General features: G+C 37.2%; 2 protein-coding genes and 1 long non-coding RNA gene across 5 annotated transcripts in view; 1 reads left to right on the top strand and 2 right to left on the bottom strand.

The window, feature by feature from the left end:
• Positions 1–874: 874 nt before the first annotated feature.
• Positions 875–19176, bottom strand: DYNC2LI1 (dynein cytoplasmic 2 light intermediate chain 1). The gene is made up of 13 exons (XM_026046235.1): positions 19029–19176; positions 18491–18627; positions 17245–17279; positions 16565–16634; positions 15685–15773; positions 13868–14054; positions 11764–11832; positions 10302–10379; positions 8955–9031; positions 8605–8675; positions 8039–8136; positions 7669–7761; positions 875–1397 (listed from the first exon to the last, which is right to left on the bottom strand). The coding sequence occupies exons 1-13, from the start codon at positions 19174–19176 to the stop codon at positions 1332–1334; spliced, it is 1218 nt and encodes a 405-aa protein (XP_025902020.1). The 3' UTR covers positions 875–1331.
• Positions 19177–19259: 83 nt separating this feature from the next.
• Positions 19260–20677, top strand: LOC112953242. The gene is made up of 2 exons (XR_003250547.1): positions 19260–19299; positions 20145–20677. It is a non-coding gene; the product is annotated as an uncharacterized LOC112953242 (long non-coding RNA).
• Positions 20678–21206: 529 nt separating this feature from the next.
• Positions 21207–25494, bottom strand: part of PLEKHH2 (pleckstrin homology, MyTH4 and FERM domain containing H2) — a 44080-nt gene continuing 39792 nt past the window's right edge. For all 3 annotated transcript variants that reach the window (XM_026046264.1, XM_026046265.1, XM_026046266.1), the window contains 3 exons: positions 25166–25252; positions 23700–23837; positions 21207–22689 (listed from right to left, as the gene is read on the bottom strand). In XM_026046264.1, the coding sequence (XP_025902049.1) occupies positions 22507–22689; positions 23700–23837; positions 25166–25252 (408 nt within the window). In that variant the 3' untranslated portion in view covers positions 21207–22506. The remainder of the gene's footprint in view (positions 22690–23699; positions 23838–25165; positions 25253–25494) is intronic.

Raw genomic sequence — 25494 nt, 5'->3', positions numbered from 1 at the left:
CAAATTTATAAATGTGACTTCCAGAATTAACGTATAGCAGATACTGAATGCACAGCTTTTATAACTTAGCTTTCATGTTCAGTGAACCAAGTTATTTATTAAAGAGAGGTAGCTACAGATTACGGCACAGTTAAGTACATTTGCATCTTAAAAACTCATAATAATATAATTATTTTGATAGTTTTGAAATGATACTTTCTTTTAAAAACAGAGTATGAAATCCTCACTGTAAGGAAGTCAAACTTTTTAATTTGACTAAAAGGCCACGATTTTATTCTGATTTATACCAGATTTTATATAGCTTTATATGTTATTCCAAGACACAGATATCAGAGCTGGGTAAAAAAAAAATCTTATTTGTTTAAAATGAATCGCTAACTCTAAAAGCATCTGTTTTTGCTGTTTCCCTGCTGCCAGGCGGGCCCCCGCTTGCCCTGCCGCCTGCCACGCGGCTGTGCAGCAGGGAGGCCCTGGGAGGCCCAGTCCCACCTCTGGGCAGCCGCCTCTCACCCAGCGTCACCCAGTCCCTGCTCCGGGCCCCAGGGCCAGGCCAGCTGCGTGCAGGGAAGATGCCCCAGGCCAGAGCTGAGCTGCGCCTCACAGCGCAGGCCTAATGCAGATCAGTTCTGCCCCTAACCAAAACCTTGTCAGATTGCTCTGAATGACGTCTCTAGCATTGGGATATTTGACAGAAATCTGTTCTTTCCCGTGTTTTTGGCAAAACTATTGACACTTTACACAGAGGAAGAAATACRTAATTGGCATATTAAATTGTATGATACTGAAACTGCAGGAAAATTCCATCAAATTCCTGAAGTTTTTAAGAGTCAGACAAACTTAGTTTTACTTTATTTGGACAGGTTTTTTGAAAATATAATAAAAAAAGTTACCAAATTATGGTCCAAATACAATCTTAAATTTTGCCTTTGAATTACAGATGCAAGTAACTGGAACATGATGGCTAGCATGCATACATTTAAATGTAGATTTAATCATTCAAAACCAAATAACGAGAGGTAGGAATGACTATTGCTGGTCTTCACACACAAACCCAACTCTGAAAAACCTGAATTTCTCKTCCCACCCACACCCTACTTTTAGAGCTGTGTCTCAATACTAAGACATACTTTAATTTGGACTGACTTTTAAACTAACATACTTTAATAAAAATAGTTAATATTAATAAAAATAACAGGAATGCTTAATAAATACCTTGTTATTTTTGTAGTTTGATGTTGTAGCTTTTTAACTGCATCAAAATGAACTGGTCACATAATGCTTAAAAAACCCAACTTTGTACATGTTMAACTAAAGGTAGCTCTAGCAGCTCATCAGTCCAGACCAAAATCCATTTCTTTCCAGGTTTGAGAGGCATTTCTCTTGTATTGGTCAAGTTCCTAAATCAGAAACATATATACATATTAATCCAATATCCTCATGACCAGAATTGGTTAAAAAAAAAAAAAAAGAAAGAAACCCATGCAACACCCCCTGAACATTTAAACCACAAGCAAAAATTTTTCACTGTAGGAAAAAAATGTACTGTATAAATTTTAGAATAATTTTTACAAAAATAATAGTGCTATATTTTCCCACATTTACTTTCACATTTGATTTCTACGATAGGAGAGATTTTTTGTATTTGAGTTTTTCTTAGATATTTACTTTTRAGACAACAGGAACACAGCAAAGATACAGGGCCACGTTATTACACATTTTCAAAACAGAAATCAGAATCACTCTATCAATAACACTGTTTCATATCCCCAGGTGCCCAAGTTATGGTCTCTCAAAAGCAGGACATATTGGTAATTCCTTAGGAATATGCAAAGAAGCTGTAAAAACAAAGCCTACTTTATTTCAGCACGGGGCCAAAATGAGCTTCCATAACACTTTACACATCACTGGTGGTGGTAACGCGCAGAGCTGCCTGTGGACCTTGGAAAACTCTACAGACCTAAGGCTGCAGGTACCAGGACTATGCATTCCTTTTCTGCTGTTTGTGTTTTATTTAGCAGATAAAATAACCCCTCTCAGATTCTACTATTTAGTAAATTACCTGTGAAAATAAACTGCAAAAAAGTGTGGTAATTAYAATAATGCATCTTCTAGAGAGTGTTAGAGCATCCTCCAAACTCTCCGTGTTGATTCTTACAAACACCCACAGGCTTGAACTGCGGAGCTGTGCAAAGAACGAATGCCTTGCAGGTGGGAACGAGGAGCTGGTCTGCGCGTGCACACACCCCGCACTGACACCAGTGCACAAACAACCTGGTGACAGTCAATTTCTTTTTCTGGAAAACTGCAGGCCTAGAAGGAAAGGCTATAGGAACATTAGCAACCACTTTCATCAATGCAGTGCAAGTGCCAGGAAACATTTCAAAATTTTTTGTTTTTGGCATGAATGATTTAAAAATCATTATGAGTGCTTTACATAGATTTAAAAATGTAAGATTTACACAGTATTAGCAGGAATGTGATAATGAGGTAACTGTTTGCCCTCATCAAAGCTAAAAAAATATGAATTCTTCTCTTTGATATGCTTTAAAAAGGAAAACTTAAAAAGGTGGAGGCTATTTATTCGTTTGGATATTAATTCTAAAACAAAACAAAAAGACAAAATATATATTATATTAACATATTAATATTTTATTACATATATGATGATTAATATTATTACATTATATCACATCATATTAATTCTCCACCAAAAAAAAGGAAAGCCGTCAGGAATCCTAATGTTGTATCTGTAATTGGAGTTGTCCAGCTATTGAAGCAGCTTAGGATGATGAAGAAATATCAGATAAAAAAAACCAACAACAAAGACTTATAGGAGGAATAGTATAAAGGCAGCACAGCCACTGGAAAGCAGGAATGCTTTGTATATCATTGTTATTTTGRTTTTTGAAGAGGGACTAACTAAAATAATGGATGTTTGGCTTCAGGCATACAAATACTGGAAGTGACAAAAAGCAACCTAAGAGCCCTACCTGGAGTATTTAACAGGAGTATGAATCCAGAGCAGAAAAAAAATAGGACAGAGAAACAAAGAAAGCATAAAATATATATGCTATATGAAAATAATATACAGAATTCACTCTATGATCTAAATAAGTATGGGTGTGTATATGAAATAATAATATATATCTGTGTGTACACACACACACACACAAACAGGCATACCTTTTGACAAAAAGCAAAATTTGTAAAAATAAATAAAACTAATATTTAGAAGCTGTGGAATCTGTCCTGGAGACACACACACAAACACCCACGTTGAGGAGAATATGATATTAACAAGCAAACTGTTAATCCCGCTGCTGATCCTGTTCCTTCTCACTTTCTAGGCTGTGCCCATTCTCTGGGACTATGACAAACTCCAGAGAAGCTCTGTTCTGTTTTCTTTATCCTCTAACCAAGCCTACACTGGGAGAATCCTGTATGTGGTTTCTGCATGCTACAGTAGGTCCAAAAAAAGATTTTTTTGTGTGTTTCAGGACTTAGTGGAAGCAATTTCAACRGCTTCCTCAGCAGTGCGAGATGTTCGGAAGCACCACAGGTTAAAAGCAGTCAGGYTGGCGCGTACTCTGCGTGACGCTGCCTGGACAGTTAAGCATTGCTCAGACCACCACTACAGAACGTATCGCGTCCAATCTACATCCAATAAGTTGCATTATTCATCACAACTCCAGTAGTCCTGAACTCTTCCAGCTGCAAGGTAGTCTTTACTTAGTATTTTTACTCCCTTATTATTCATATAAAGTAATTATGATTTTGGAACATACTGAACTCTTGGAAACTTGCCAACCGTCAGGAATAGAAAGCGTAYTGCAGCGTTTGAAGACATGCATGTATTCGGATTTATGCTAGGTTAATGATTTCCATTCTAATATATTTTTTGAAGAGCTGAAACTAGACAATGAAATTTTATATATGACAATAATGCTACTGGTCATGCCTAAAGGTGTTACGTAAAATACTAGGCTCYGATTTTTCAAATCTGAACAAGCTTTCTTGAGAAAGAGGAAGATAATTTAGCAATTTTTTTTTTTTTTTTTGCTATAACTTTAGCTAGATTAGTCAAGGAAAGCTAGTCAACGGGGCAGCCCAAAACAATGCAAAATGACAAAGTACCAAAAATATAACAGATATTAAAATTACATAGCCATTCCAATGGGACAGGAAAGCTTTGAACAAAATGAGAGTATTCTGAAGTCATATCAGAGTAAGGCTGTGTTTAAGCAATAGTAAATGAAAGGGRAAAAAAAAGGATGCAATAGGAAGAAATCTCTACTAAATATTATCTTAACAAATTCTTTGATTCACAGGGGAGAGAAATATTATCAGGAAGGTAGATTTCTTCAGTTCTGGTGTAAAACTAAAATAAATCCCTGTAAGGCAGAAATGTAATGGTAAAAAAACCCTAAACAGACCCAAACATTTCAATGTTACCTCAGAGCCTTTTTTGGGAAAAACTACCACCAGCAGCACCCCSTTCCCTGGCTCGGAAGTGCTCTGCTCTCCCTGTGACCCAGAACTCCCTGTTAGGCTGTGACCACACACGCGCCTACAGCAGAGGAGGCAGCCAAACACGCAGCCCCCTCACAGCAGCMGCCACCTCCTGTGCTCTCTGCGTGCCCAGTGTGGCTGGCTCGGGTCAGCTTTACAGAAACAGCAATTTAAACCTGCTTTAAACGGTCCTCGAGTGCTCGAAATAGTCTTTGTGTGCAAGCAGCTCGAGTCCCAGGTGTCCTAGATGTCTCTGATTGCCATAAAGCAGCAGATTTTTTTGTCATCCGTAACGCTTCTGTATTTCAGTGTGTCTGTAAATTCTTCATCTGTCAAATGGGGAAGATCACACCTAGTCTTATAAAGACGCTGGGAAGAAAGACTTAACTGATGTTTGTGAGGCACTCGGATAAGATAACGTTACTGCACATTCTCAGGGAAAAAAAAAATTAATACTTTTGTGTTCATTGAAGTGTCTGAATGGCAGGTTGGGAAATATGGTACACAAAGAATAAAGATGATGAAAAGAAATACTGAACAATTGAATGAGACACCAGGAAAATAGTATATGATCATGTAATTAAAGACAATATCTATAAACACAGAGGAAAAATTAAGATTGCAGAAAAAGCCTTAATTGTTGCATTCTTCAGTTCTTAAGGAGTGACATCATGACTAACTTGCTTTTTATTCAGTTTCTTAAAGAACTTGCTCTCAAACTGTGGCAGGAGACCTCTGAGAGCTGATTTCAACCCGCTGTAATAAAAGGCCAAGTCAGGCAGGCAGCCCTGGGACACAGACTCTTCCCGTGGGTCCTACAGTATTTATTATCAGCAGAGATAAGTCCTCCGTATTCAGATCCAGGGCTCAGAGTACATTCCTATCATTCCATCTTTACCCACCTCCCTACCAAGCCTTTATCTGCCCCCTCCCTTGCCTAATCAGCACCAGGAACCATTCTGATTGGGACCGGTTATCTGATTATTTGAGCTCTCATTGCTCCTGTGAATGCAATGATATTGCTGCTGTCAAATGTCTAAAAGAAAAAGGTCCACGCACCTATTTTGACCTATAGTAGCAGAAGACAATAAGACAGCTAAGACCTGAAAAAAAGACACTTCAAAAGACCCTTGAAGAGCTTCCATCTGTGGCAAAGAGCATTTTTTAAAGGAAACAGAGCAGACATGATGTATCATTTCACTGCTAGAAACATTTAGAAGGGACTAAGAGAAGAACAAGACTTTTATGAACTCACAGGTCTTCCTGGATGCAGGTGCTCCACGTGCAGCTCTAAAAGACAATGTGCTAGTTAAAACACACTAAAAACGTATCTTCCATGAAGAGCCAAGGTGCTGCGTAAGAACAATGCTGAGATTGCTTTCAGAGAATCAAAAGGCAGCAAACAGCAAATCTCAACGGTAATAATTGATATAACCCTGCAAGGTGTAGATTTGGTGGATAAGAATTGAAAAAGGATTCTGAAAAGACACAGGTGCTCCACCTCGAAAAAGGCACGGTGAAGAAACAGCAACCTCAGGGAGTTTTCCAGAACAACAACAACAAGAGCCTGGGAACAGGGGGCTAGTCTCACAGTCTGAACACACCCAAGAGGCAAAATAATGGGATGTGAAAGAGAGCATTCACATGGCCGAGTGCCGATGAACTGGACCTGAACTTCCACACCCAGAACATCTCTGGATGGGCCTCTGGAATAAATCCGAACAGCTTCGACATGGGACTGTGCTAGCTATTTTTTTTTCCTGTACTTCCCTTTTTTGGCTCTTCTCTAGTTTTGTACTCAAGAACTTAACCTTGTATTTTGCTGAAATGTTTCCTTCTCCAAGCTGATTTTACATTACAAATAACCTTTGCTAACCCTTAGCAGACACATTATTTCGTTACAAATGCTGGCTGCAGACAAACCCTTCAAACAAGTATGCAGCCTTAGAAGTCCCTGGAAATAAGAATGTATTATCCTACATACAAGGATCCAATCTGCAGCTGGCTATACCAAATGCCAGGACACTGAAAGGCAAAAGAGGGAAGCAAGACAGAAACAGCCCTATTTTTATGAAGCTCTGCATTGTCCTARCCATTTTTTGCAGGATTACTTAGCAGTCCTGGTCAAGACAGGCAGATCATTGGATATTCTAGTTCTAGTATCAAACACACTGACAAGATGCTGTGTTTTGTGTCCTACTGCTATGACTTTGTGCTTACCTTTCCTTTAAAGCTTATCTTTAAGATAAATGAGCAAACTGGCTATCACAGAGTCCAACGTGGCATACTAATTAAACGGAAGTAACCGAGAGCACAACAACATGCACTTAAGTGATCTCGGAATATGCATCATCATTACATGCAATTTCATTTTGCATTAGGTCTCATGATTTCTTTAGCAATGTCGCATATTAAACATTTTAATATAGTTTTCCTCCTAAACAACGGAGAGCATACATGACTCTAAAAGAAAATTATACTCATAAATTCCAAAAATCAATGTGCTTTATAATGAGAGCACTTTAATGATTTTAATACTGCCCTTGATATAACAGACATTTAAAAACTGATGACTACATTAACAGGATATTAGAGGCACTAAAGAAKTTCAAGGCCCACAAGAGATTCTTGCAGTTGCTTTATTCTTTTACATTATTAATACGTTCTAGCCTCAGCCTAGTTCTCCATGGATTTTTTTTCTATAAAATTAACTCATCATAAAAATCTTGGCAAATTCAGAAGCTCTATGAAATGAATACAAAAAATTCCCTATACTTCCTGCCCTTTATACTATTCCCTAGACTTACTGCTAACCAACTCCCAAATAAATACAAGGTAGATAAGGGGAGCAACTTCCATCAAGAAACCCTCATAGCTCGGCTTCAATATGGATGATGAGATTATTTTAGTGAAATAATCCTTGAAGAGAGGGAGGGGGAAAATTCAAATCCTTAATTTCTACTGAAAACACAGAACCCCCAAATTTTAATGTTTAACAATGTTCCTCCTGCTACATCTTTAGTGATCAGAAAACAAAGCAAGTTGGATAAAATTCTTGAATTAAAGTTATTTAAAAGCAAAAAGGGTGCTATGGTTATATCCTATGATTACTTCAGCAATGGTAGTAGTTCTGGAATAACAGACCGAATAACCACCTACCTCATTTTTCTGGGCTCTCATGACATCAACTTCATACTCGGCATATTGTGAATCCTGTGCAGGGTCCTTGGGATACTGTAAATCATAGGAACTCTGAAATAAAAATGAAAAGACACAAATTGTAAATTTAAACTGCCATTCATTTCACAAGATGATGCCAGGTGGTAGAGTCTAATGGAAGCATTTTGCTTATAATACAAAAATATTAAAATGCTGCAATTATGGAAGAGTTTTTATTATTGGACACAGATCAAATTAAAAAATAAGATTTAGTATCTTGAATTGGCAAACCAATGAGAAAGAATGCAATTTGAGCTTAAAGGAAAGAATATATTCTTATTTGGTAGCTGTCAGATACTTAAGTGTGTACCTTTGGAGGAAATGTTTTCTCAAATACTTTTTTCCACAGCTCCAAGGGTGTATTTGCATGCAGTTTTCCAATGTCGCTATCAGAGGCAGGTGGTGGTCCTAAGGATTACAGTAGTGCACAGAGTATTACGAGGATGTTGTCGTAATAATATGAATTATCAAATAATTTTGAGCAATGGTCCATCTAATTTAATATTTTATCTTCATCAATGGCAAGCTATTACAAGTCTTGAAAAAGCACTGACCTCCTAGCATGAAAGAGGCTGTGTTGCTATTGCATATTACATTTTAGTATCTAAGCCTGCCCCGTCTTACTATATGAAGCAGTACCAGTACTTCATTCAACTGCYTCGCAATACTGCACAGGACATTCTCACTACTATAAATACTGAATCTTCATTTTAAACTAAATGTCATTTGCTTCAAAGATCAGTTAAAACTAATGTGGAGAAGCATCAGTAAAATCATGTGCCAAAATGTAAATTTATCTTATATCTGTTGTGGGTTTTTTTCTACTTTTCATAATCAATTTATGATATGAACACAGTGAATAGGAAATGTTCTAACCTATTTGGTGCAAGGAATCCAGGCCTGCTGGTATGAACAGAGGTTTGCTATGATCCACTGACACTGACTTGCTAAGGAGAGGGGAAAAAAAAATCAAGTCAACACTTAGTGATCAACAAGAAAAAATACATTAACATCTAAATAAACCTGCACATCAGCATATCTAAATATGCCTGCTGCACAGAGACAGGCAGCTGCAGGAGTAGGGTATAAATCTGCATGCAAAAAAAGAATCCCACAGAAACGACAGCCTTGAGGAAAAAAAAAAAAAAAAAGGTGATTAAAATGTTTTTATTAAATAATTTTAAGCTCTGGGCAAGTCACCTAAGAGTAGGACAAAACTGTATTACCTTTTGTCGATGCCAAATGCCAAGTTATTAATTAGAATACGGGTTTTCAGCAGCAGAGCCTCAGATTTACTGGTAAACTAGACAAATTCAGAAAATAAAATATACACCATGATCTTCCATCACAGAAATATTACATGTTATGTCATCTGCACAGAGGATTACAAATAGACCCTGGCTAGTTCCTGACCTCAATACATCTAGTGTATATCCATTGGATTCGCCAGGATAAAAATCTCACCCTCCCTTTCCAAAACATGGAAGTATTTGTCACTAAATATATAGATCAAGAAAGATTAAAAACAGCATTAAAGAAGATTAAAGATTAAATTTTAATATATGGATTCACAGCTTCTGAAGTGTGCACATTAAACTAATAGATTTTTTTTTTTTGCTTGAGACTAATGACTTATTAAGATTTTAAACGACATTAAAAATTATCCAGAATACCATGAACAAAGATGTAATGACCAACTATAAATGTGTTCACACGTCATAAAGGCCGTTTGATAAGCACAGACAGAATTGGTACAGATTTCTCAAAAAGAGCTCCCAGAATATCCTCAGAAGCAGAAATGCTCATTTCTCTACACCCCAAGTTACATCCCAAGTGAAAGAAATGAAGTTTCTCTCAATCATTTCAATGGGAATCATGATTTAGTATCCAGAGAGGAGTATTAAGCTCCCAGTTTTTCATTTTTACTTAAAACAATGTTTAATGACTTAAAACTTAAAAAGCTGACAGATTTCTATTCTGCTTTATGGCATGTAAATTCCTCTTTTGAGAATACAATAATATTGCTGTCTTTTAAAATTTTATTTAATCTGTCAGCTTAAGTCCTCTCAAAACTGCAAGACCTAGTCTTACAGAGAGGCTTCAGGTGAGGACACCTGCCATGAAGACATGCTCTTTGATCCAGGACTTCAAATCTACAGAAGTCCGATCGCTTACGCAGCTTATGCCAAGCTCATACTGCTACCAAATGGGCCAGTTCTCTACTTCTATCCAGGGTAACCTTTTTTTTTTTAAATCTGTCCTGCTTTCTTGTACCAAGAAAAACTTTTGCCCTGCTGTGCACGAAGTGCACTGGGGCACTGAGCTGCCTAGCAGGCAGCACCATTTTTCTCTAGCTTTTGCTGGTACCGGTTTATTCTTAAGAGTATATTCATCTATCACCTGCCAGTACCTGCAACCCATTTGAGAAATTAGCTCACGGAGAAAGCTACTGTAAGACCAAGTACATCCTATTTTCTCTAGCATTTTTATATTTCTATTTTTCAAAATACTATTTCACAGCATAAACATTGCTCATCTTCTCCCTTCCTTACTTAAAAAGGGAATACACATACCACTAATGATGCTCCATAGTAATGTGAAACAAATCGAAGAGTCTTGCTTATGATTTTCCTCATTTCAGAGTCAAACTCCTGAAAAAGTTGATATTGAAATGTACGTGTAAGGAACAAAACCCAAGATATTACAGCCAGAAGTTTTCAATTTTTTAGTTAAACTGCAATGCATTAGGTTACAATATATGAGGCGTTCGGCTGTCAGCATAATTATATCTTAAGACAGAATCAGTAACAGCCTACTCTGATTGAAAAGAAATGTCACAATTTCTCTTTGTTTCTTTTTACAGAGGCAGCTTAATTCAGGCAGTGTATTATTCCCCAAAAAGTTTCTTAATTGGGAATGTGTATTCATTTTCCAATTAGTTTCTATTCCCTTTTGTTTTAAAATTTCAGAAGTAGAAATACTGCCTACTAGAATAAGGATTATTTCTTTCTTTTTGTCAAAATATTTGACTTTCAGTAAGCCTTTGGCTATATGCTTTCCAAACTTGTAACATTTGCAAGACTTGAAAAGTGCATCAAAATATCTTCTTATCAATAGAYCATATAGATGGACTTGAAAACCTGGTGCCGGTGGAGCCCAGAAGATCTGTGCACAGAAGTCAATGAAATGAGGCTTTTACCATGTTTATTACATGAGAATTACTGATTYTAAGGGACTTATGGCTCAGCATAAAGCCCCAGTGTGAAAGAATGTCCAGTACTTAATACAAGTAACTCAAAGAGTCGGCCTAGTACCAAAGCATTACATTGTCATCTAGGGAAGAACAAGCTGCCAGCAAGGCAGCTAAAATCAAACACGYTTTTCTAGTTTCTCATGAGCACATGCTCTTGAGAATTAAGTATATATTTGTTTGGATTTTTAAAATACTGGGTGAGAATCCAGCAGTATTGCTCCCTGATATTTCTTCTTTCTCTCCAACCATCCCTTTAAAAGGTGCAATTACTCATTGGTCTGTCTTTTTTTTTTTTTTTTTTTTAAAGCAAATCTGAGACTGAACTACACCAAAAATTGTGACCAGCTGACTTGAGAGATGCCCATCGTTCACTGCCATACAGATACAGATACAGCTGCAGTCAGAAGGGACAGAGCTGGATTTCTCTCACTGTAAAATGAAGGGATTAACAACATGTCTCCTTACCTCCCTCCTTGGTCTGCACTACTTATATTTAAAGACCTTTYTAAGTATACCACATAAATCATAACACTTGAGGATATTCTGTGAAAGAATGACATCATGTCTCCCATAATGCCACTTGATGAAAAGATTTTTGGTGGWACAAGGCTGACATATTTCTGGTCACGTGATTACCATTCTGGCACCAAATGAGTACCAAGATGGTACTATATTGTAGAATCTTTAGCAGGAATCTTTAAATTATAAATATAAAATTGTTTTATTTATCTTTTCAATATAAATATAGAATATAAATATAAAAATTATAAAGTATTACTTACATGAAAAATATCATATTTGCTTCCAATTATCACGAGAGGTAATGGAAAAGGGTCAACTAACTCATAATCCTATTAAACAGATATATTACAGTTAAGCAGTGTAAGAAAAGAGTAGAGGACCGAGACAAAGGGAAGACTCTAAGACTTAATTCACAGAAGACAAGGCTTATTTTTTCAAGATCTTAAATTAGTTACATAACTTTAATTCAGTAAATTTTAAACAGCTAACTTTAGACGTAAGTTTTAATAAATACATTGCAGTAACTCTCAAGTTATCTGACAGACTTCAAGAAATCTACACGGCATTAAGCTAGACCATCACGTCAGCCCTTGTGGTCAGTACTCTAGKGGAGCTCTCTTTCTTGCAGCAAAGCTCTATGTTGTAACCCAGGCTGACCTAACTCTTCCCTCCTAAAGCTGGCTATTTCACATACAAGTGAAAAGATTGTCAGCATATTGGCAAGAAGTTACAAATAYTGAAAATCCTCTACTTTGAGAGGAAATAATGGCTTCGTTCACATTCTGCCAGGCAAAAGCTTTCAGCAATACTATCTTCACTTAAAACTGAGGCTACAGAACTGAAAAAAAAAAATAGGGAAGAGCTCATCTATTAACTAAGAAAAAAATTAGAAAAACATCAGAAACCTCTATTCATCTGGCCTTTCAACTCTGGATTACAGACTACTTTAGGTGAATTCAGCCTTTTTAAAGAAAGTTTGCCCTTGATAGGTTTATGTTTTTCCACCATAGCTAAACATTCCTTATGCAGTATAGTGGAATACATCCAGTCATTAGAAAAAAAGCCCAACACTCTCTGAACCTCATCAATTCCTGTTAATCATAAAAATATCTTTAGCTACAAAATATCCGATAAAAATTTCCTTGAACTGACAGTTACTTGTTTGACTATAAAAAGACAGCATTTCCTCCTACAAAAGGGGCATTAATTTTTTCCCCTCTAACAATGATGTGATTTTAAAGAGAAGTCAGTAGTAACATAATATTGTGTTTGCCATCCCTTCTGTTTTCCATAATGAAGGCTGAGTAGAAATGCCAGTTCAGAATGTATAATCATGTCCTCTACAGGGCAAGTATAAAAGCCTTTTCTTTGTAACCATTCATGGTGTTATCTTTTTTACTTATTGAAAAAGTCTATGTTTTTCAGATACTGAAAGCCCAACATGTAACCCAGATATTGGGGCCATGACTTGTGTCCATGTACATTTGAAGGCATCTTCCTTTTGTGAACTGCATTGTGAAGGCATCTTCCTTTTGTGAACTGTACAAAACCCTAATCTGTCAGAACTGGAATCCTATACTCTATGTCTAATGAGTGTTGCATATGTTGCTTTCTTAAAAACATAAAGGCACTTTTCAATTTTTGAGCTATATGAGCATTTGCAGTATTACAGCATTTTATAAAAGTCACAGTTAACTAGATTTATGTTCCAAGTCTTTGAACTGCTGAATACCTATTTATGCATTATATACACACAACATTTGGAGAGGATAAAGCACAATGCCTTTTCATTTCTATTGCGCATAATCTAGTTTAGCTTTTCCAGAGATTTAGTTAGCAATTATGTTTAAAGAACTGATGTTAACATTTCTGAAACTTTATAATTTAATTAGTTGTCAGATTATCAAAAGGCATTGAGTTTGTGATAGACATTTAAATAAATGCAAAGTATATAGTCATGTTGATGGCTGTTATAACTATATTCTTTGCTTAAATTTGTACCTTCAGCTAGTCTCTTGCTAGATGACTTTTGTACATTCTAGTTTTCATCTTCATTTAAAAAAAGATGAGGGGGGAAAAAAGCAAACTGCTATTCTAAAACTATTTCTTTTGATTGGTGTAACATGCCATAACAATCACATTAGATATCTAACAAAAAGATATAAGAAACCTTTTTTCCTTGTTTCTGCTCTTATTGAATTTTTATTAAATTGCTATAATTTTCCAGTGAACAGGTTCATCTACATCAAATGGATTTTCAGTCATGCATAAAATTCTAAAAGAGTTGTTTACGATTTTCAAACGCATTATCTTTAACTGTATAAAGGCCTATGACACCTGGAGAAAATATTAGAAATAACTTACTGGATGATCCTTCTGTAGATTGTTCCATACCCTCTGTTTAATTTCAGCAGCTACTTCAGGATTCGTCTTCCCCAGTTTTGTCAGAATTTTGTTCACATGGCTCCTGGTGACCTGCAGAAGACTTTCCATTGTAGTCCAGAGTTCATTAGGTTTAGACAGATCCAATACAAGAACTATAGAAAATGCTCTATTTAAGGAAAAAAATAAGGAAAAAACCCAACACATTATTTAGTACAATCTTTAGCACATAAAACCATTTTCATATACATTTCATATACATTTTCATATACCACCATATCTATACTACAAATGCTGAAAGCAAAAACTGTGAAATATATGTGCTAAGACAGAATTAAATATAGCAGCAAGGGTGACAGCCCTTAGTGATACTTTTTAGGTTTGCTAAAGCTTATTCACTGTCTCACGTTCCAACAGCATGACAATACAGCTGTGAAGGACATCACAAATGCAGCAATCTGCCTGGACATAGTGATTCCTTCACATCCCACCCTGACTTTGGAAAGACTCTGAAGCAGAGCGATAGCAGAAACACTACAAAGCAAAGTCCAATTTCACTTTAGAATACTACCAGAAAAAAAAATCCTGAAACGGTCTTTGGGGAAACTTGATACTATTCATGGAACTATTAAATATGCCAGTTCCTTGACTATAGGCAGATGAGCAAACCAGTGAAAAACACTTTACTGAAATGTAGTGGTTTTGTGTGGCATGTTAAAATACTGTCTTACAAACACAGGTGGTCTGAAGCTTCTGGGTGGGATAATAACATTGTTCTTTAAGGTCATCCATATCAGAATACTCCTTATCAACAACAAGGGAGGAGAAGATTGCTGGTGCTCAAGTTACGTTCAGACTGATGGTGACTGAACATTCCTAGTTGATTTTTCCCACCAAGTCACCAAGCAATTCTGGCACCAGAAAGAGKTTTTTTTTTCCTTCTGTATCATTATCCTATTAAATCGTAACATTATCTCTGTAGGCAGTACAGGATCAAATGTAAGTGATAAATATGGCAGCCCTCCCATTATTTTCTACAGAAATTAAAGTTCATTACCAAAGAAATAAAGCAATGCACCAGAATTTTAAAAAGTGGGTTTTCTTTTCCTTCCTGTTCACCCCTTCAGCTCTTTTTTTACCCCTTAACTAAACAGAAAACACAAAATGCCACCCTACTGTCACCTTCTCTTTTCTTTATACAAACAGCATCTACTTCTTTCTTCACATTACATCATTACTCTTTTCTGGATTAGTCTCCTTCCATTCCCTTCATTTTTTGTTAATTCATTTTCATTTTCTCTTTAGATTGTTTTAATAATTCTGTTTTCAGAAACATCATCTCTCTTCTCCATACGATCTTCTTTTCATCACACAGCCACCACACTTCCTGAAATCCACAAGTAATTTCTCCTTGCGATCTTTGTGTTGTTCTYGACCATGAAAAAACTCCTCAGAGAGACTGCATACAGCAGTGGGAAAACAAATTTTCTCTCTGATATGCCTTGAAGCTGCTTTTTTTTTCCTGCTCTTCCACTGATCATAAGCAGACACTACATCTTCTCTTTTATGCATTTCTTGTACCACCTRCTTAAAGCCAGCTCAATTCCCTCATGGTATTGCTTTCTCTTGTGCTTGAAGACTGTTAAGAGTTTGGTTTACTGATAGAGCATCACAAAAAAAGGTCAAAGTAGAGTTTCAGTGGTTAAAGTTTTCCACAATGAAAAATCTAGAGGTTTACTTTTGTTTGAATGTTGAGATGAGCTGGGATGAGCTTTGTTATTCTAATATTAAGAACTTACCTTATGTTGCTGCTAGTAATCGGTACTCGAATCAGTTCCTGTAAGGAGGTCCCACCTCCTAGTTCCCAAAAATGAGCTATRTCTTTAGGCTGTAAAAGAGTTTCTTCGCATTAGAAATGTGCCTTTCCATGCAACAAAAAACAAAGATATTGATGCTGGTAAAGTTGGCTTTTACATGCTAGTCGCTCTATTATTTTATAATTTTTCTCTAAAGACAAACAAACAAAAATGGACAAAATACCAATAAAGAAAAAAAAATTACATGTTCAGGAAATCCCATATAATAGTTATGAAAGACTCCTGACAAGCTTGTGACTGCTCTGAAGAATGACCACTTGAAAAAGGCAGTGTGATTAATGTGAAACATGAAAATAATTCCTTTTGTTTACTGCTACGCAAGAGAAAGTAGGAGACTAAGGCATTTTGAGAAGCTTGCAACTTTAAGAGTGATTCATCTCATCTTCCCTTCTAGTTTCTGGGAAAGATTATAAATAATTTTTATCTTTCAGAGACACATCTACCATTCCCTGCACCAGTAATAAAGCAGCAATAGTTAACACTGCTGTTCAATGTTTTGCAATGATAGGAATTGGTTCAATATTTGCAGAGCAAAAGCACGCACCATTTTCAATAGGAAAATAACAGCACTTGGACACTACAAACAAGGAGGTGTTTATAAATAAATTGATTGTTTTGAGTTATACTTTGGTCTGATCTAACAGACTACAGTGAAAAAGGAAAATATACTAAAAYGTTAAAATACAAAATTAAGCTAGCTAATTTTCCTATAATAAAATTCAAAAAATCYCATTTCTTTTACAGATAAATCAATAAGCTAAAAAGGAACAGACATATTACACTCAACTTTCTGGATACTTACTATATTGTGTCTCCTTGCTCTTCTTCCAAAAGTATATTCCAAGGCTAATGTTGGTTTTGGAATCTCTTCCCTATGAAGCAAAGAAAATTAACAAAATTTTATTTTGTTAAGATCTTCTAAAAATATTTACATCAAATTAACTTAGTTGTCCTTTTACTAAATTCTATTTATCACTCAGTAGAGGATTAGGCTTAGCAACAGCACTACATAAACTACATTTTAAGGCATGTTAAGACAACAGRTCTCAGTTCATTAGATGTTGCTTAAGACAGAAGGAGCAGCAGCAGAACAGATGTCCATTTGGAATCTCTCGCATTGGAAAGGAGGACTGAAGGGCTCAGGTGACAGGTGGTAAWGAAAGGGAATAAGTTTATCCATACCTGATGAAAGGATCGCAGAAAACCCGTGTACACAGATATTATGAATGATCACACAAGATAAGTACATATGTAAAATTCTGCAAATATTAGTCAACTGGCTTTAATAATGCAAGAATGTAAATGCTTAAATACCATTATCAAATCCTGGCAAATAATGGCCTAGTTTTCAAGGCTAAGTCTATTTGTGACCAATATTTTAAAGAATTCTCTTTCACTGGCAGCTGCTTCTTATGCCATTCCTTATGATTACCAGCATTTGAGTATTCAGTTTAAGAATACATTAAAAATGTTAAGACCTACCTGTCAAGACACCTCAGTATTATAGTAGTTTTTCCCTGGAAATCAAAAACAAAGAAGGTGACCACTATAATATCATTAAGCTATAGAAGTTATACAAGTTATACAGTTAAATGCAACTCATTCTTCTAAAGTTCTAGTAATAAAGTATCTGAAAAGTGTAAACTTATTTAGTTGTTTAAAGCTTTGTTAGTGGAATTTTAATTATCACCTTTCTGTCAGGATGCAGCAACACTACCATTATTATAATTACAAACTAGTGGAGAAAACAAATATAGTGGCAGTGCATGTAAATTTTAGACATAAGTGATTAACCTGGCCAACTCTGTTAAACTGTTCACCTGTTTTTATTTGTTAACAGTGATTAATGATTGGTTTCCACTGGTTTTGCTTAAATTGTTATTGATTAGATTGGAATAAAATGCTAAAATGAATATATATGAATATATATAAAATATATATGAAAAATATATGAACATGAACATAAGCCTCCCCCACCTCCCTAAAGGTCTTTATCCTGCTGAAATTCACACTTAAAGGGACTTGGACAGCTTCACTCCCATTTCCTTTCCTACCTCAAAAATCTATTAATTTTATGTAATGTGAAAAGTACCTGTACTTTCTCTTTAAAAAAACACTTTTAAAATTGCAAATAAGAGCTTGTGYACATATCGATCCCTCTAAAGTAAAAATTGCATTCTTAAAAATACGATTCGCTTGGATAAAAAGGCACATACTTSCTTATCTACATTTCACACAAATGCTTACAGGAAAAAAAAATTACTAATGATGAAGCTTATGGAGCACATGTGAGCCTGCAATCACTTCTAATGCATTTTCAAACGTATTTCATATAAATACCGACACAGTTCTGAGTAGGATGATGGGGCTTCTATTTACAGTAGAACTGATCTGTACCTGGTTCCTTCTAAACCTTTGCAAGGGGAGATTTGGTGACAGTACGTCAGAGAACTCGAGTGTTTTTATTCGAGCATTATTCCTGGCTGTTTTTAGACAAACMAGAGTAGGCAGCCCCCACAGAACGAGCAGGTCCCTGATCAGAACCACTGGAGTTTGGGCACTGCCGAGCACAAACTTGAGCTTCTGAACTACAACAGTCTCCAAGTGCTCAGAMCCAGGGCACACAACACTTGGTCTGCCCCGAGAAGCGAGGCAAATGCTCCCCAGGTATTTCCCGTAGCACAGACTGTTCACAAGAGGCACCCGATCATGCAGTATTTGTCATTACCCCATTTTTGCTCCCCACAAACAACACGGACTTTTCCGAAACTTCCGCACTCTCGCCATCACCTTCAGCGTTTTCCCTTTTCTCCACTTCAGCTACAGCAAGATCCCACAAAGTACTAGGCAGAAAAACAAGACGTCCTTAGAGAAAAACTGTTCACTCGTGACATTTCGTGAAAACATCTGAACAGATAAATGACGGGACTGTGATGATTTTTACTTCCTTTTCCCATTAAACTCCCCGTGCTCGCCGGAGCATATATATTTATATATATCTTTAACGGAACCGCGTTAAGACCCCTCACGGAGCCGCTGCGGGGGAGGCAGGGCGGGCAGCAGCCACGCGGCGGGCGCCGAGCGGCGCCTCTGCCGGCTCTCCCAAGGACGAAGCAGCTTCTCCTCCCACGCGCCGCGGCCCCGGCCYTGCGGGTGCAATGGCCCCTCCGCGGCCCCCCTCCCTCAGCCCGGTCCCGGGGGGACAACGGCCGGGAGCAACGGCCGCAACGGCCCCGTCGCCGCCCCAGTAACGGCCGCTCCGTCACCTGCCCGCGGGCATCGCTCCTCGGCGCCGCGGCCCCGCTCCGCGTCGCCACGGCAACCGCGCASGGCACGCTGGGACACGGGCGAGGGCGGGAAGGGCCGCGCGGCGCCTTCCGGCCGGGTCGGGCCGCGTCGCGGCGGCGGCGCCATGAGCGGCGCCTCGTTGCGCACGCCCCGCGGGGCCGAATAACGGCCGGGAGCGACGTGTGGTTGTGGTTACATGTTCTGCCCGAGAGACATCCCTTCCTAATGGTTAAACTCGTGGTCCCCAAGGTAACTGTTAACAGAGAAGTGAGGGAAACAAGAGGTGAACCCCTCACCATGAGGAGGCCCTAAGCAATAAATAATGAAAAGGTGATTTTGCCAGATCTTTAACTTGCGTAATCGTTCACTTTCAGTTCTAGAAGCCTCTATGTGGTTATTGCTTTCCACTGTCGGAGGTCTCTTCCAGGCCTGGATGTAAATCTAAAGCATTTGCCTTAGAACGAATGCAGAAACCAACGGGTACCACAGCCTTGGGAATGAAAATCGTGAAAGAAACTCGATCTTCAGCGCTGTGCAGTGGCAGGTCATGCTGCCGCCTTCCTGAGGGCATTCGTTTCATAAAGATTGAGGTGGCATTTCCAGGATCTTGGTGCATACAATGGACATTGCACTTGTGCTCCCAAATTCATTTTTAGTGAGTTACTAATCACATTAGTTAAAATTAACTCAAACTRCTAGATTGTGCTAAACTGCATGCACTGTTAAAGCTCTAACCCCAGGTTTAATTGTTTCATTCCTTCATGTGAGGCTGAGTTTCCTCCTTCAGGACCTAACTTACAAACATTGTGTTACTTTGACAAGTAACTCCAAATACCTATCAGCTTTCTTTTATAGGGAAATACATTTTTTTTTTTTCAAATTAAATCAGCAGAAAGCACCATTTTTGTTGATTGCATTACAACTCAAGGTGTTRGCCTTTGTCTGCTGGACCACAGCAGTACCTATGTCCAGGAGTGCCCAGAGCTTGTGTACCAACATTGCCACACACACACACCCACAGAAATCAATGCGGCAAACTGAAGTTCAAGTAAGGTATTAATTTACGTTGTGTTCCACGTGTTGTTTATTTTCAGGTCAATGTGAGTGTTTACACAGAGTTACCAGTGACCTCTGAGTGGTCTCAGCCTCGCTGACCGTAGGCAGTGTCACCATCAYGGCTGCTAGTTCACAGCAAGCACAAAAACTGCTCTGAAGTTCATGATCAAGGGCGAAGCCTCCTTGCAAGTGCTATCCCCATCAGTATGATGATAAGAATATTTTTATGCATGCCAAACAATGCAATCTAAAATAAAACATAATTACTTGGTGTAGTAGTCGGGGTTGATTTCTCTTATAATTTTGTGATGAAATGAGGACTGTTTTTGTTTCAAAGTTGATAGTCATCCCAGCTGAACCACTTTTGACTGCAACTGGAGTGTAACTGATGCAGTTTGAGATCTGATTGAGTTTGCAAAGAACTGAACATCTCTGGGAGTTAATTACTGATCTCATAGGGATCTTGACCTTGATGTCTGACTGGTATCACCTTACCAGGGTATATTACACACACAGACACAAAATGCTGTAGTTGGTGTCCGGGCCTCTTGTAGCCTCCCATATGCTGATAGCAGGAGATTTGCTGCCCGCTGGGATGTAAGTCTCCTGCTCCAGACTGTTACAGAAGGAGGTGAAGGATATAGTCCCATAACCACTTCCACAGAGCAGAAGCAATCAGGAACCTCTTTCCCCTTTTCAAAAGGGAAAGTATCTAGATGAGATGGAGTGTGTGCGTTATTTCCTTGTAATTGTCAGGACAAAGAATTAATTCTTAGCATACATGGTCCTGGAGTCCTGAACACTGTAGCTTTTGGATTTGAGTATTTTGAAAGCTTTCACAAGACTTACTCATTCAAATTCTCAACACAGTTTTTAAAATATTCTTCTAAAAAAAGGCATCCTTTCTAATCTATTTCAATTCCTCATCAAGATACTTGGTGCCTTTCATAGAGGGCAAACCGTGGAAAATCACTAATCTCTTTCAATCTGCATATACTAGGTATGAAGTGTTTTATCATAAAAAAGGAGATTTTTAACCTTCAGATATTTAAATTTATCATGATGAAATTACTGCAGTTTCAAGTAATTAAAAATATGAGGGTTAACACATTATTAAGTGATAAAAATATCCATGATCATTAGCATTTGCAGAGTGGAAATTATAAAACATATACGGATCAGTGCTTTATGCTTGACTCATTTCTATGGCTGCATCTAAATTATACTGCTCTAATTGGATGCTTGATCCACTCAAAAGCCTACAGATATGACTTCTTTGCACAGAAAATAAAATGTGAAGATGCAAATCAAAAAAGGAACTGGGAAGTGTTCCCAGGCCCAACAGTACAGTTGTAGCATTACATCCTTCACTGTGCAATAGGATCCTCTTGGTATTATAATATGAAATGTATGGATAGCAATGAAAACAACAAGAGATATAACTTTTACAAAATATTATTCTGAATCCTTATATATACATTATACACATGAGATACTATATGTCACATATCTCCAAGGTTACACACYGCAATTTAAACAATGGCTTTCTGTGTTATTCTTGTGTTTTGAATTATGAGTCACTCATGTATCTGGATTATATTATTATTTTGGGTTAAGGAATTATTATTTGTGTTCTTGTTTAATAAAACTATATTAAATACAATGCCTGTCCAATTTAGATTTTTGCTAGGGGAAAGAGAGGGATTATTTAGAAACATACCCAGCAAAGGATGAAGTTTTGCCAAATAAATGCATGTGTATATGTATTTGTTTTATAACAAGGGCTAAAAGTATTCATGAAAATACACTTTAGATTTATGATCGTATATGATGCATTTCCATCTTAAAAAACAAAATGTAGAAACTAAATAATTCATTCTCTTCAGTCYCATCGTGCTTGTATTGCAAACGAGGAGGGGTGCTGGAGATGAAAAATTTTCTGTGGTTGACCTTTCTTTTACAATATACTTTTTTTCACAATGAAGATTACACAACTTGTAATTTTGAAAAACAGAGGTGAAGGGTTGCAGACAGTTTGGTCCCTGAGAAAACATCTCAAAAATGATTTATACCTATGGAATTGTTCCTAAGGCCACCCTTCCCCATCACTAACAACAGCCACGTTTATTTTGGGGCTGTAGGGACAAGCCACCCCCAGAAAAGCAGAGTGCAGAAACAGGCTCATCTTCATAATTCCAGGGCTCATCTTCATAATTCCAGGTCAGGCCAGGGTTTTAGTTGAAGGAGGACTCCTCTTAAATATGACTGGAATGAATGTAAACCCATCCACCTTTCTTCTGTTTATAAACCTCCCTGTGCTGTGTATCTTGCCTACTAGAAAATATTCTATCAGTATAGAAACCATATAAATAAGGCACATTACCGTGACACCTAATCCCTTCATAACAAAGTGGGGCACTTAGTTGGTCTGTTGTTTGTGAGGAGGGGCTGACTCCCCATTTCCTTGAGTTTCTGTCCAGTTTGAGGTGTCAGTAGTGCTGGAGCAGAGAGATGATGAGCAGCTCCTTTCTGCTGATGGAAGTTGTTAATATAGCTGGCAATCAGTAGAGTGATCTCAAGAATCTGTAACAGGAACATAGAAATCTCTTTGAAAAATACAGTGATGTGTTTTGACTGCTGGAAAAATAGCTAACTTTTCAGCAAGTGACAATCACCATCAACTGGAGAAGTACGTGCACTTTATTAAATTAGTGATGGGAGAAAGGAAGTGCCTAATAGAGCTTTTTCTATCTCAGCTTGCCAGTAATGAATTGCTGCTCCCAAGAGCATGCTGAATGCTTTGTCTTGCACAGTTTAAATGGYTCAAACAGGTGGCTTCTATCACCTCTTCAAGAGAGATTCTGAAGTCTGCTCTTTGGAAAAAAGCTTTTGCATCGTCGCCCCTCACTTTTTTTTTTTCCTGGTTATCTAGTGCTCAAGGACTAAAGATGCAGAGTAGACAGAAGGCAGGAAGACATCTGCGTGCTTTGTACCATCCTTCTCTTTGCAACCCACAAAACCTTGCCTATAAGGGCACAGTCTGAGGGAAGTCAGAGTTCTGGCCCACATTTATATGTGGTATTTCACATTTTGTTTTACGGATTGTTCTGGCATATGGCAAGAAACTCGGAATTCTGTGCTTGCTTTCTCATATAGCCAACTCCTATCAGTGAAAGACAGAAACTAGATTTTAAAAAGCCAAGCAGTTTCTTTACCAAAGAAAACAAATCCTAGAATTTTTAAGAAGTGATAGATGTTTTAGAAGTCCACTGTACAACACAGTGATTTTTTAAAAATTATCTAGGGCCTTGATTAAGCAGACTAATTTTTAGATAATGTCTGTCCCTTCTGTCCTTTATCCTTATACGAAAAATCTGGAATGCTAGAGAAAAGGGACATTAATATCCTCTCTGACAGCTCCTATTTTGTTCTACTAATTGTTCTGCTCTCCAAAACCATCTGGCAAAAGTCAATATCCTGAGGATGCTAGGAATAAATAAAGTGTTTCATCTCTTGCATCTGCTAAAGATTACCCCCTGCTAAAAGTAGGAAAGCTGCAGATGGTGGGAAAGTATTTCAGGTAGTACACCAACCTTTGGTTTTGTCATGGCAAAAAGGAGTTTTTCAGTTGATTTGTCCTTTCTCTGAGCATTGTTAACAACCAACATAAAATCATCTTGATAGCCTCCAAAAGTCATCAGACTCTTATATGTATATGAAACTGTTAATCGCTTAAAACAGAAAACCCAAAAAACAAAACAGAAAGCTATAAGCAGGTAAATGCAGGAAAAAGAAACTATGACAAATACTTCTTTCAAAAATATAATTACATATCTATTTTTGAAAATGTTAGTGTTAGTCTCTTACAGATCTCAAAATTAGTATCTTTGGGATAGATTCACTCAGACCTTCACTATGAACAATCTCCATTGCAGATGGTAAGACTATCACATGAAAGTTTGACCTCTGTTTCTATTCCAGGTAATTTAGATAAAAAATATTTTGAACGTGTTTCTGCTTAGAGATATAATTCAAGCTATACAAGTCTTGACTGCCTTTGAGAGAATTTAATTATAGGAATTCCACTTGGAATTGAAGCAGAGTCTAAATAAGTCAAATGGCAAAGTGTATGATTTCTAAAGGGATTTAACCCCAGGATTTCTTTTTGTGCAGTGATATAATTTACATACASACAAATGAATGCTGTCCCGGAATGCTGTAACTAGCTGTGCAGGAGATAGTGTTTATAAAGCCTTCTGCAGGCTGATGCAAGCTAATTTTGCTTGTTATCTGTTCAGAGCTGCTGCTGTACAGCTCTCCTCGCTTTGTTTTGTTTTATTAATCCCTTTAAATACAAAGAAACATAATGAAAAGGCCCATATCAATACAATTACAAAGTTGAGATTTTCTATTTCTGAAATTCAATATTAGCACTTSATAATAGCAACATGACATTCTGTTTCTTTGCAGGATATGAATTAAAGCATGGATCTGCTTAGACATTGCTTTTTATGCTGATTACTGTTAATTGTTTTCTGTAAAAAACTTTTATTGCAAATCAAAGAAAAATCAGCGCTTAAGATGACATAATTAAATAACACTGGGTTATATTACCTGCTATTAAACAAAAATAATACAATGAAAATAGCAATCTTTTTATGCAACTGCACTTTGCAGAGTGTATGTATTATGAATAATAATGGAAAATTAAAGTCTGCAAGAGGAGAAAATTAATATTATTGTAAGAAYTGTAACTATGGATCTCCTGATATCTGCATGATTAAAACATTAACATTTCATTAAAAGATATAAAACTGTATCTAATAAACAAAATAAATTCAATGCAAAAAATCATTATATGCTTCTATTATCTGTAACAACGATAACATTAAAGCATTTAGAAAGGAATCACTTTTTGCTTCAAGAGAAAGACTAGATACTTACCATCATGACACGTCACCTTCCATATACTATGGTGTTAAATCTCCCTAACTGCTCAGTATTAAAATGTACTTTCACCAAAACTTCAAAAAAAAAAAAAAAAAAAAAAATCCCTTACCATTGAGCTGTAATCTAGGATGCTTATGCCATCTTCATGCACAGCAAACCATATGAAAGACTTCTCAAGTGGGGATGTTGCTACAGGCTACAAAGAGAAATAAATGTTCTCTAGTTACAGCTGTAAAGTGAGGCAATATTTAACTGATTAATAACAACCAGGTCTTACAGAGTCTCTTCATGCATGTGTCTTACAGAGGTTTATGGCTGGAAGGGAATTGATGGAAAGGATGTGCGGCGACTGCCCAAAGGAACGTAGGAGGTTAATGGCAGAACTTTGAACTGAGCCTAGTATTCTTAAAGCATCCCTCCTAGTGTAATGAACTGCAT

Source organism: Nothoprocta perdicaria, unplaced genomic scaffold (assembly GCF_003342845.1).
Source record: "Nothoprocta perdicaria isolate Ctin4 unplaced genomic scaffold, notPer1 scaffold_43, whole genome shotgun sequence".
Lineage (NCBI taxonomy): Eukaryota > Metazoa > Chordata > Aves > Tinamiformes > Tinamidae > Nothoprocta > Nothoprocta perdicaria.
This window is presented reverse-complemented; position numbering and strand designations above follow the sequence as displayed.